The 14,031-nt window shown below is 35.9% G+C and overlaps 1 protein-coding gene across 5 annotated transcripts in view; it reads left to right on the top strand.

The window, feature by feature from the left end:
- Positions 1 to 14,031, top strand: part of pde4ca (phosphodiesterase 4C, cAMP-specific a) — a 43,518-nt gene that overhangs the window by 9,489 nt on the left and 19,998 nt on the right. The window contains exons 1-2 of one of the 5 annotated variants that reach the window (XM_084118908.1): positions 11,015 to 11,324; positions 11,514 to 11,682. The exons of the other annotated variants lie outside the window; for them this stretch is intronic. Coding sequence (XP_083975034.1) covers positions 11,555 to 11,682 — 128 coding nt within the window. The 5' untranslated portion in view covers positions 11,015 to 11,324; positions 11,514 to 11,554. Of the gene's footprint in view, positions 1 to 11,014; positions 11,325 to 11,513; positions 11,683 to 14,031 lie in introns of those variants that run through there. 5 annotated transcript variants of the gene reach the window in all.

The raw sequence follows: 14,031 nt of genomic DNA, 5'->3' as shown, positions 1-14,031 counted from the left end.
ACAAACTAAAGAAAGTTACATTACCATTCAAAAGTATGGGGTCAGTAAGATTTTATTTTTGAAAGAAAGAAAATAATGCTTATATTTAGCAAGGATGCATTCAATTGATCAAAAGTGTCAGTAAAGACTTTTACATTACTTTCATGAATCATGAAAAAAAAAATTATCACATTTTTACCACAAAAATATTAAGCAGCACTGTTTTCAACATTGATAATAAGAAATGTTTTTGAGCACCAAATCTGTATATTAGAATGATTTCTGGAGGATCATGTGACACTGAAATTAAATTTTAAAATATCGTATCGCTATAATTTATCAGCCTAAATATATTGGCCTATTTTACTAATCACACTTTTAGCTATAACATTAAAAACGTCACGTTTAATGTCGATTTGAGATATTGTTCATCCCTAGATAAAGATTACAATCAAGACACCAGTGATCACAGCCGCTATATATTTGCAGTGATTTTATTGGTAAGTCTGAGCTGCATTTATCTAAAGCAGATTCATTTGAGTCTCTTTGAAACACTGCCACTCTTCAATCTATGGCTATCTAAAGGACCTGACACAACTCCGCACAGCATATCACAACGTTTCACTGTTCACAAGAGGCTTTTCACTCAGAGACAACACTCTTACTCTCCATGTGACTCAGACAAAGCTGCGATTTGTTTCCTAGATGTGTCTCACCACAATAACCATTTAAAGCAGGGCAAGCAGTGTTGTAGAGCATCAACATCAAAACAGAGCATTTACCTGATCATTTCTTAGTTTTGTACTACATGTAGTGTAGACCATCAACTCAGAGCTAGACACATCCATCTGGTGATAGCAAGTGGTAGGCTATAATATATAGAAAGAATCTTATTTTGCTTTTGTTAAACAAAACACTTGAATATGCGGTCGTTGAAAACACTACAATAATTCAATTATTTAACTTTACTTGTACAACAATTACTTCAGGTCCTCAAATATGATTGGCTGTAGTTTGTAGTTTGACACTTTGTGCAGATTACATCAGTTACTATGTTATGCCAGTAGTTCGGAGGCAGGTGGCTGTCTTTAAAGGCAGGGTAGGTAGGAATGGTCTAAAAAAATTCTTTTTCAAATTTGTTTAAACTTTATGTACATATCAATACATAATTAAAATGTAAGTACTCTGAAAAAGAAAGTATAAAAATCGAGTGTCTGTAGACCTCTCAGGACTGTTTTAAAGACAGTTCATTATTTCCATTCACTCCACCCCCTCCCTTCTGGGCTCCTTCCAAAGCCACGCCCCCAAAACACATGAACGCGCGACTCCAACCGCTGAGCTGAAGACGCATTATTTACCTGAGACAAGCAGAGAGGAAGGAGCACAGTGCATGTAGTGACATCATGTCAGAATCACATGTAATAAAAAAATCTAACGCTAATGGCTTATGAATATAAACAAATAAGATGTATTTTAGTACTCACTATCAAGCTAGCATATTGATATTGGTAAATTTAAAATATATATTTTTTGATTCGCTAACGAGCTAGTTATATAAGCTAAAAACAGGTTGCATTGATACACTTTTTTACATTACCATCAGTAATATTGTGATGAAGATGAATTTCGTGTAAGATTCATAACATATATGGTGTTCTGCATGTAGGGGTGGGAGATATTGACAAAAATGAATATCTCGATATTTTTTTCCAATATCTAGATATTGATATTCAGGCGATATTTTTGCCATCCTTCAAAGAAATGTGAGCAAACTGGCAAAGAAGGTCCAGTTGGTCTTTTGACTTGCTGCATTTGACCTATATTATACTAGGCTATAGAAAAAAACAATAAAGGAGCTAACTAAACAGAATCTGTGGCAGCCCCTACTTTTTCCACTTACAAAAAAAACAACAAAAAAACTTAACTAGGCACTTCTTGCAACAGTGATTATTAAATCAAACAACAATATGGTTGATGATCAATTCAAAGTAAAAAAAAAAATAACATTTTCAAAACGGTATAAATCCATTCATTTTTCCCCCAAAACGCTATAAATCCATCTTTTTTTTTTTTTTCTAAATTTATGGTTTGTCTTTTTAAAAAAGTTTTTGTCTTTTATTTTTCGTGTTTGCATTTATGAAGAAAAAACAATATTACTTGACAGTTCTCCATTATGGACGCGAGCGCTCTGAAAGCTGCACTAAGACTTTCAAACTTTAACAGAGACCTCAAAACAGAAAGCACAAAGCCTTTCTTTAAAACGAATTTCGTTTTGTATTAATTGTATCTTAATTTTAATATTTTTTTTTTTTCATTAATTCATTAATATTTTCATTCCTGGATTAAATACATAAAGTAAATATAGGCTATCAATCACAACATAAGGTGCTTGAACTGGAGATTATATCATCGTGAACCGAACCGTAGCCTCGCCTCACAGGCCTAAAAAATGTGGAATATATTTACAGAAATCTGGTTCTAAACAAAACCATCCAAAACAAAATAAAACTATGTAGCCTAATAAATGTGCATTTCTCCGGTGCATGCGTTCACTAGCCTACTGCGAAGATCGCGAGTCAAATATCGTCAACTTCATCTTTGCAGCCGACACAGAAATTAATAAACAATTAAAATGTCTTATTGCAATATTTTACACATTCATAATCATTACTTTTGCTGGTTCTTTGAGGCAGCTTTTTAGGTTTATGGCGTTTTGGAAAAGAGCTCTTCACGTACAAACATCGTTTCACCAAGGCACAGCAGCCCTTCAGCACATAAGAACAAAAAGAGAAAAAGCACGGACTTACTAATTACGAAACTTTGATGTGGTTGAACAGGTGAAACAGTCACAAATTCCTCTGCAACTCAAACATTCTCAGTACGAGTTATGAAGGAAGAGAACAGCATTACAGTTTTCAGCGCGTCCTCCTTTGATTGCTGTGTTGTGACTGGAAAAGTGCATGCAGGAGCACATGCGCAAAATGTAGGTTTGTAAAATGTCCTTTTGTAAAATAAAAAATAATTTTAGGGCGAAGCAGAGGAGGTCGTGCAAGAGGCCGTGGCGTGCAACTAGGGTCCGAGGAAGTAGAGGCTGAGGACGGGGTGGTCGCTGGAAAGCCACGATGATATTGACACGCGTTTTATTTCTTTGATTATCCAAAGACTTTTTGTTCATTACCTTTTCTTGTACTGTCTTCTTTTTTTGCCTTGTTTGCCTTCACTAACTGCATGCCGGTAATGTGAATTTTGATTGCTCTTTCTCTGCCATTGTTTTGCTATTCCTAGGTTCCGTGCCTCTCGAATTCCTCAAATCAAACGTGCGCGCGCAAGTGGGCAGATCCCGTGGCAAAAGGGTGGTTGCCATGGTTGCGAGAGAGAGTGACAGTCGCCTAAGCCAATCCTTTGATTCGTCCCGAATCGAAATAATGAGCTGTGTTTAATACAGATTAAACGGTCTAGAGTCACTTGATTTTTATACTCTTTTTTTCAGAGTACTTACATTTTAATTATGTATTGATATATATAGAAAGTTTTAACAAATTTGGATCTTTTATTTTTATATAGTCCTACCTACCCTGCCTTTAAATCATTGAGTCATTGAATCATTATTTCAACCGATTCATTCAAAACACTTAGGCCTGAGTGCGATGACTGAGTGCTTCTTGACGAGAGACGGCTCTGCTGTGGTTTCATTTGGAGCTGTTTTTGTTGGCGGAGCAAAAACAGGAAATTGAGTAAGGTACTAAATATGAACTTTGTTTACTGAGCTTTTGTATGAAAGCAAAATCAGATTGTTACTAAGTGTGAAAAGATATTTTCACGGCATTTTCTTTTCACTTAGTTTAAAGGGATAGTTCACAAAGAAATGAAAATTCTGTCATTAATTACTCACCCTCATGTCGTTCCAAACCCGTAAGACTTTCGTTCATCTTCACAACACAAATGAAGATCTTTGTGGTGAAATCTGAGAGTTTTCTGTCCCTCCATTGACAGCTACGCAACTGACACTTTAATGCTTCAAAACATTCAAGAGATTGTAAAACTAATCCATATAAATTGATCAGTTTAGTCCAAATTTTTCTGAAGAGACATGCTTGCTTTATGTGATGAACAGATGGAATTTAGGCTTTTACAAAGCTTTTAGGCTTTCACAAAATGCGAGACGCCGGACAGAATGGAACAACATCAAAGGCTATAGCGACGTGTTTTTTAATAATCAAACTTCCTTTAACTTGAGCGCAGCGAAAGACTGGAGGTGCAAGTCAGTGTTCGAACATGTCCGCATGCACATGTTTACATAGGGGTGGAAAACTATAGTTGTCCCAAATGACACACTATCCACTATGCACTGTGTGTAATGGATGAATTTTATGTGATTACTTTGTCATTCAATCTGATATTTCCTTCCCCTCTGCTACATAATTAAAGCTGTGACAGTTGAGTGCATGAAGTGTCCAACATTCCACACTTAATTTTTTCGGTGCATCATCCGGGTATTTAAAGTGCACTTTTTCTTTTTGGAATACTCACACTATTTAAACTACAAAACTGCACTGAATAGTGCACAAGTACGTGAATTTCTACAGGGAATGCACAAAACACATTCTTTGTGAACGGCCCCTAAGAAGAATGTGACTGCCTGATAATGCTAAACTGAGCTAAAATTCAGAATGACTAATATTGAGTTTGCATTACATTTTATGTAAGACTTTCTAGTAGTAGTGGTGGATGCAGCTTCTTAATTTTACTGGTTCAGCAAATAACCTAGACATCCCATCACATATTAGAGTAGAAACTTGTTGAGGGGTTCCGAACAGATGTCGAAAGAGAAAGTCAAGTAAGGTGAACCAATCACAGGACAACAGTGTCAGTAACCAACAGTCCCAAAAATAAAACCTCAGAGCTTAGAATAGTCAATAGGCGCTGATGCTTTGCCTGGAGTCGCTGTGCGTCACTGCTCTGCTCCATATTTTCAGCATGGCTGCTTTCCCCAATGACTCCCACCGCTCATTGATCTGTCAGCCTTTCTCACTAATGCCGGAAACCCTGCCAACCCGTCTGCCCTTTCTCCATTAAAAACCAGCAATCTAATAGAAGCTGTCAGGCCAGTTTTTTATACCTTGCTGTTTTCGGTTAGTGTTACAGTGCTCTTAGATTATAGGCTGGTGACATCTACTGGTAAATTTATGTTACTGCAAAAATCACATATTAGATTATTTGAAGAAATACTTTGCTTGTAGATCTATCAGCATTGCAGTTTATACTCTAGATTCAAAGGTGATCTGTTCTATCTTAAACTAGCCTAAGCTGCTTTGGTGGTCTTAGCTGGTCTTCAAGCCTGGTGCTCAACTGGTTTTACTGGTTAGCCGACTTACCAGACCAGAGAAAAGTGTCTAACACATCTCTAAAACCAGATAGAAGGCTTGTTTAAGATGTTTAGATGTTATTTCCCTAGTTTTGTTTTGTTTGGTTTTTGATATGATACCATGGTAATACTGTGTTTTTGGACATGTACCATATTAATACCATAAGATTCTTTGAAGTACCAAATATATGCCATGGAAGGCCTACATAAATAAATAAGTACTATGGTAAATATCAAAATCTATATTTTTTATTATTAATACCATTTGACTATAGACCACTATCTTGATATCTTTGCAGTACTGTAACTCCTTTAAGTGATGGGCAGGGTGGGCTGAGCTCATGATTGAGTGGTCTGGGATCGGTTTAAACCACTGTTTCTCAACTGGTAGGTCGCGGAGAGTGCAGTCAAAGAAACATCAACAAACGTAATTCTAAATTTTTCTGATGTGAGACTTTTGTGCGTGAAAGCTGTTGACACTTCTGTCGGAACTCAGTTTAAGTAAAGAGTGCCTGGAAAAAAAGTGTTGCCTGAGATTTTGATAGGCTGTATGTCAGTGTCGTTATTCTAATGTTGTTTTCGGAACTTATGAAATAAAAAATCTCTCACCTCAGGACAAACAAACTTTCTTGTCCTGTCACTCTTCAATTGCACGTGCAAATGCAGCTGCATGGGCTATATTTCACTTCATTTAAATAAAGCGCAAAAGAAATTATGAGCATGCAACTCCATAGTTATATTGTCAATTAGTAAGTCATGAAATTACCAAAAAGTACCGATAAATTACGTATTTCGTCTGTTAGCTGTGAAGGATTTGCATGCAGGTATGAGCAGTTTCCCTATTTCATAATATTTAATTAACAGGTCATGTTAGTATTGTGTATTATTTACATGGAAACTGTTGTTTTCATAACCCCAAAAAGCCACTTTATTTTCACTTTGTGTTATTTTGTATATTTTTAAATGTCTGTGGTGGCTCATACCAGCTTACTAACTTTATTGTATTAACAAACTTACCCTACTGTTTATTCATTAGTATTAGTCATTTTCATACAATTTATGTCATATTCTAACAATATATATACATGTTTAAATATATATTTTTAGGAATAATGCCAAATTCCTAAAACTTTACTCCTCTGTCTTAATGACCATGGGGGGGTCACATGCCAAACCATTTGAGAGCCACTGGTTTAAACTAAATGTGGTCTTCTGGATTTCTACGTGTAGTTCATGTCTCACCAGCAGGGGATGCAGTGGTCTAATGTAAATGCATCACATAATGAATGAATGAAGGTACATTTGTACATTTACAAAGTCAAATTAAAGTTCAAATTAAAGTTTCAGTACTGATAACAAATCTACACTGCAATTTATACATTTCTTAGCACAAGACCAGTTGAAATACTTGCTTATTAGACTATAGTTTTTGTTTCAGAAGGCATCCTCACCGGAGAATTATAAGCAGAGCTGAAATCACACCATCATTTCACAGACCTCTTTCGTATTATTATGTTCCATTTTGCGGAGAATGCACTTTTTTTTTGCAATGCTTTTCTGATACTTGGTTATCACAGGAATTTAGTCTCGACGCTTTCAGCTGTTAGCCAAGCATTACAGTGTGACAAGCCTGTGACGTCAACACAGTGATGCTTCACGCCTGCTGTGACGTCTGGCTGGAGATTCATGCATCCTCTGAGTCTCAGTCCTGGCAAAAAACATTTTGTTTTCCCACGGATAATGCTGTTAAAAGGATAGTTCACCCAAAAATGAAATTTCTGTCATGATTTACTCACCCTCATGTTGTCCCAGAGTTTCTTTCTTCTGTTGAACTCTAAAGAAGATATTCTGAAGAGTGTTAGTAACCAGACAGTTGATGGTAGCCATTGATTTCCATAGTATTTTTTCCCCCTACTATACAAGTCAGTGGCTACCGTCAACAGTTTGATTACCAACATTCTTCAAAATATCTTCTTTTGTGTTCAACAGAAGAAAGAAACTCATACAGGTTTGGAACAACATGAGGCTGAGAAAATTATGACAGAATTTTCATTTTTGGGTGAACTAACCCTTTAAACTGGCAACAAGAGCTCAGTTATTTTGTTAGTTCAGGTGTGCAGAGAATGTAGAGGTGAATTTAATGAAATTATAATTTGGTTTAGCTTTGGTTAGAGTCGGTACAAAAGCAGGGCGAAGCTTGTCTGACTAGTTAATACATTTATTTGATCATACAATAAAAATAGTAATATTGAAATATGATAACAATTTAAAATATCCGTTTTTTTATTTTAATGAGTTTTAAAATGTAATTATTCCTGTGGCAAAGCCATTACTCCAGTCTTCAGCGTCACACAATCCTTCAGAAATCATTCTAATATGCTGACTTGCTGCTCAAGAAACATTTCTTTTTATTATTATTATTATCAATGTTGAAAATAGTTGTGCTGCTTACATTTTTGTGGAAATCTTTGGATTCTTTGGTGATTAGAAAGTTCAAAAGAACAGCATTTATTTGAAATAATTAAATCTTTTAAAAGTTAGTATTTAAAACAAAACAAAAATTGAAAGGTAATGCATGTATTTTTTCTGTGCATAGATTAGGAGATAAAGACTGGAAAAAGATTCTGCACCAGTACCAGCACTTCAAAGACATTTGCCAGGTATAAATACTGAGGTCTGTTTGCTATCTGGAGCTGATAGGTTTCCAGGACTCTGACTTATTCTGAACACTCACATTATAACCCTGAGTAATAAAAAAAATGAGCAATGAGGTGAGCACCGGAGAATTTTTCACTACGCTCCAGAGCCAAGAATATTACTTTTTTTTAGACATATCATCTTGACCTCGGGACTTTCATTCCTCGTAGAGTAATTCATTAATCCGTCTCAGTAATTGGTAATTCATTGCGCTGTGGAAAAATATTTCATTAATTCCTAGAAAATCCTGATACTGATGTTATCAACGCACAGCACCTGATCATTCAATTTTGTTTAGTTATTTAACATTTAATTTAAAGAGCCAAAGCATCAATGTCATGAATCTCTTTGTTGGGTTTATTAAACTTGATAGTATTGAGTTTTCTCCTTGGATATCGTATTTTAAAAGCAGATTCCAAACAGTCAAAAACCTTTATCTTAAATCAACACAAAACCGGCCATCTGCTCTTTTTAACAAAATATCCCAGATTAACAGTTCTGTGGATGATCTACGGCCTTCTGTTATTTTCAATATTTGAGTGCTAAAACATGCATGCTCCAGTTGAATTATTAAATTATTATTGAATTATGTGCTTGAATATTAAATCTTTCCAAATTTTAGCTTAAGTATTGCCCATCATAATTTTTTGAATCATGATTATGACATCCTAGCAAACTGTTCTCATGTTTAAGTCCCTTAAACATGTAGATAGTCCAAACAAGGCCATTTGTTTTAGCCAAAGATCTTTATCAGCCCTCATGCTGTCCAAATCATTAGCATAGAGAAACAAATACATCCTAGCTGTGTTAAGTGGTCTGAGTGGATTCATTGTTTTATCAGACAATATAATTTGTTTGCAAATGATATTTAAATAATTAGAGAGAGAAACTACAATTAGCATGTTAAATAATAAATATGTTTAGAAAGTAAAAGATGCTCTAAATCAGTGGTTCTCAACTCTGTAGAGTTCAGCTCCAACCCAACACAGTTAAACATGCTTATCAAGGTCTTCGGGATTACTAGACAGTTATAGGTTATAAAAACGTATTATAGCTCCTACTCTAAATAATTGCATGCTGTTTGAAAACTACCTTTCTGAGGTGATTCTGGGAGTGTTATCATTAATGGAAAAAGAAAAAGGGCCATGAGAGACCATGGACATGATTTCTATACCACTTGTTTATTTCGCGGTCACTGCAAAGAAGTGTTTTACAACAGAGAAACCAGTTAAACCACTTTGATTGAGGTAGCAATAGTAACAACATTTCAGTACTCACATTCTGGTCTCAAGTAATTAGATGTCCCTTGAAGTCCCTTTAGATCTCAACTAAACCAATCCATCAAGAATGAATATGAAGATTAAAGGTAGGGTAGGCAATATGTTTTATGAACACTTTTTCTTATACTGGTTGAAACTTTCTTCACGTCCTGATAGCAATCAATAATAGAGGTGGTCTAAATATTAAAACATGTACATATGTTTTCTGTGAAAGTCACAGAAACCAAAAATGTTTGCCCAATAATCACATTCAGACTGAATTCAATGATACGATGTCCTACCTGCCTGTCAAATGTATTTCCATACCTTCGCGCACATGCTCGCGCAGACATTATCAGCGCGTTCTGTAAGGCTCTGCAGAGGTATATACAGTCAGCAAGCGCCACAAATGATCAACAGCCACATTTTACAGTTCCTCCTGAACCAAAACAACGAGCTTATGCTGCGTTCACGCCATGTTGCAACCGTAATTACGTCCGTGATGTTCTACCCGGAGCTGTTTACGTCCTCATACTTTGATTTATGCATATCTATGTCGATCAATGGCGAAATTAATCTGCAGCAGTCAGGTGGCACAAGTAGAGCTCTTTAAGTTGTTTACGTTCATCATTATTGTAATGTTATGTGCTTTGAGACATGAGGTAATTTAACGCCGTGACGCTTTGCAGAATCTGCTGTGTGTGTTCATGCGTGGCTTTGGAGATGCTCTAGTCTAAAGGAAGGGTGGCTGGGATCTTATGCTTTCAAAGCTAACTTGCTACTACTAGCCTCTCTGAAATTGCCTACTCTAGCTTTAAGAAAGTAAATATCAGCTCAGGAAGTTATATGCATGTCTCTTTCAATTCTTGGCAGCAGTAGCAGTTTTTCTATTGTTATATTAGGCTCAGATCCTCTCTTGAGTGGAAGGAATATACCTGACTTTTTTTCTTGCCTTTAAAGTTTTTGATTCACATTTGTGTCTGGATGCAAGGTTCAACCTGATATTCAGGCCAGATTAAAGTCAACATGAAACGGAAGTTGCGATAGTCTTTTCTTCCCTATTGTGACGTATATCTGAGTGAAACGGCTTCTCAATCATGAAAAAACGTTGGTCGGGACTTGATTTTGTCCATCAGAAATTGATTGGTTCACTGTGGTTTGCTGTTGCTGTGATGTCATGTGAGTGACAGGTTGTCCCGCCCTCACGCCAGTAAACACGCTGTCAGAGGGAGTGGAGGGGAAGTTATTTTCATTAAAGATTACGAGGGCACCTAAAAAAAAAAAAAAAAAAAAAAAAAAAAGATGAGCACAGACAAATCATTTATAATAAATACTTCAATATTCCATAAAGAAACAAAACAAGAATTGTCAATTTTGATTTCATGGTGACTTTTAACAGCTGTGGATGATCTATCTTTCTGGATTGTTTTTATTATCTTAGTGCATGAGCCCCAGTGTTAAGATGTGAACCTTTTGTTGCTGCGTCTGCAACTAATGTAGGCAAGTTTCCCAGTATAATTCCCAAATAGAAGACTGTCTTTGCAATGAAAATGTATCTTTTTTTATTTTTTGTTTCTTTTTCTTTTTCTTACTACTTTTAGATTACTCAGCAGCACCTTTAATCAGCTGCAGACAGAGCAAGAAAGAGTTAACATCTCAAGGAGGCAGGAACTATGCTTTCTTTGGTCCCACCCTCTTTCTTTAGCGTGATCTCAGAGTAAAGCGAGCTCCAGCCGTGGGACAGCAGTGGGCAAAGAGTCTAGCTAAAATATGGCACAGACTCTCCTACATGAGTCCAGCTACTACACAGAAGCAGAATAGGGCAGAAGCCTGAGATACCTTCTTTTAAAGGATCATCTTAGAGGTGTCTCCATGAGAAAATAGACTGGATCTGATCGAGCTGAAGATCCATGTGTAAATGCTGCCAGAGCATCTCTTAAAGTTGCAGAGTGAAGCATGGGTTTTGACAAAGCTTGTCACTTCATCTCACATCCCCGTTTACTCGCAGAGGTGTCACAGAGGAGGTGAGAGCTGATGGACTGTTAGAAGAGGACAGTGGATATCATGCTTTGCTCTTTCTTGTTTTCCTCCAGATTTTCAGTTGTGGTTGTAATTATTAACCAGAGGCAATGAGGAGTCATTTTGATCCACGAACAATGTTTACCTAAAAAAAAAGAGTGAAAAGAAAGTATATTTGTGTGATTTGTGTAAAGGAATTACGTGAGAGACATCACTGGATGAGTGTGCCGGCAAGATGAGCGTACCGGCAAACTGTGGATTCTCTTTCTCAGCTGACCGGGCATTAAAGCCACGGAACTGGAATTTGTATGGATCCCCATGTGCCGTCAACAGACCCATCGACATTGTGCAGAAACGCAGGCGGTAATAAACTTTGATTTATATATGTGATTCTAGTCAACATTACTGTCAGATACTGTGGGGTCCAAAAAGTAGTAGACCATTAATGAAAATGCTTATAAATGTACATTTTTTCCTAGTAAATTCACTCATAAAAATAAAGGTTCTTTATGGGCATTGATGGTTCCATGAAGAACCTTTAACATCCATGGAATTTGTCCATTGCACAAAAGGTTCTTTATAGTGGAAAATGTTTCTTTAGATTACTAAAAAAATTATATATATATATATATATATATATATATATATATATATATATATATATATATATATATATATATATTAAATGGTTATTTTAAGAACTGTTCACTAAAAGGTTCTTTGTGGAGCCCAAAAAGGTTCTTCTATGTCATCGCTATGAAAACCCCCTTTAGGAAACTTTATTTTTTAAGAGAGTTATGTTATCAGAATAACAATTTGAGTGAAAGATAGATTTAAAAATGAACATTCATTTTGGAATGTCTCAGTATTTGGTATGTCTCTTTTGCTTAAATGACAGCGTCAGTCGAGCTGCATGAACTCCACAAGTTTGTGTCAGACCTGATGATCATGCTCTTCAGAATGATTTGAGATGATCCAAAGAGCATCTCGAGCTTCAATAGAAGCAAGAACACCTGGCCGCCTGTACAAAGAGTCATGATCAATGACACAAATTTAATTAGTTGATTAGTGCTCAAGAAATAGTGCAGAATCCTAAATATTTCATATTTAAAAATATAATACTAAATATCTAATATATTTCAAAATCATATTTGTTTTATGTGTTTATTGTCAGGTTTAAATTAAATCAGAATCCCAGACCCCACTATATATATTTTAAAACACTTGAATCTAAGGATGTTGAAAATCAAAATTAGGCGCGGTTGTATTGTACGATTGTATTACATTGATAAATGACTTTTTTTATTTTCTTTACACCTGGTGTAGAGACAGAGACAGATTGTCATGTGGTTTGGCTGAATAAATCAACTGTGTCCATGGAATAACCTGTTGATATGCTCTGGAAACTCTTTTCAGACTGCCTCAGACAAGATCTACTAGTTCTCTTCAGTTTGATGGCAGTAAAGCACTATGACAAATGAGCAGTTATTCTGCCAGGGTTTTGCATTACTCTGTGTGCGCAATCAGTGATCATGAGAGTTTTCTTCTTTTGCATTTATTGTATCACAGTCTGGAAATCAGTTCATCCATAACTGTTCCACAAAATCCCAAAGAGCCCTGCTTATGTTTCACTGAGAACATCCAGCATATAACACCTCACCTGAAATCAATAGGACTACATGATAGATGTTTGTTTTTTTCATTACATATTTTAGTTATTATTTTCTCTATAAACCATTAACCAATAGCATTAAGAATATGCTATGAAAAAAAAAATAGTTAGTGGAAGAGGAAAAAGATGACGAATTCAGTTTTCTCTTCATCTGTAACAGTACTGTACGGTTGGATTGTTACAGAAGTTGAAGCTGAAATTAATTTTCTACTGCATTATTGCTACCAAAAGGAATTGCAAAAATAACAACGTGGTTTCAAACAAGTTTCCTGAATGCCTGAAGGTTTGACAAACAAAACGTCTCCAAACTCACACCACTGAGCCAGCATTGCTGTGAAGGGATGCTGAAGCAAACAGAGCAAAGTCACATTGTTGACTCTTCTCATGGAAATCAACACACAGATGGCTTATTTTATAGTTGCTTTTTCATAATGACCCAGCAAGAGAGAAAAAAACAAAAACATTTTAACGTTGAAATAAAATGACACTTTAACTTTAAGGCAGCGACAGTGAGTGGTGTTTGCATGTACATTTGTTCAGCTGCACACCAGTTATTATTCGGATAAAAAATACTTTCAGAAAGAGCCCAAAGTGAAGAAATAAAGGTTTCTGTGAATGCAGGATTTTCTTGCAAATTGGATTTAGAAAAAGGCCACCATGTAATCGTAATTTTCTTCATGGCCATACAAAAAATCTTTTTCATTTGAATTTCTTACGAGACCCAATGTTCCATGTCCTGATAGAATGGTAATTTTGTAAGGGAAGTATGGGATTTATGAAATAAAAAGGAAATCTGCTTTAGTCAGAGAGGTTTCATTTTAAAGTGAACCATGAATCCTCTGTCCTCCCACAGTATCAGCAAGTCTGCGCAGACCAAGTCTGAGACAGTACACTCCTTTTGGACACACACACATTCGTGTCCCACTTGCATAGCCATCAATGTCAGTGTTGACAGCAGGATTACAGATAAAAAAAAACATGATTTTCCATTTATTTTCTTAGGCTGTGTCTTGATTTGTCAGATAAAGTACAGGACATTT

This window comes from Abramis brama (assembly GCF_963993115.1).
Source record: "Abramis brama genome assembly, chromosome: 7".
In the NCBI taxonomy this organism is placed as follows: domain Eukaryota; kingdom Metazoa; phylum Chordata; class Actinopteri; order Cypriniformes; family Leuciscidae; genus Abramis; species Abramis brama.
This window is presented reverse-complemented; position numbering and strand designations above follow the sequence as displayed.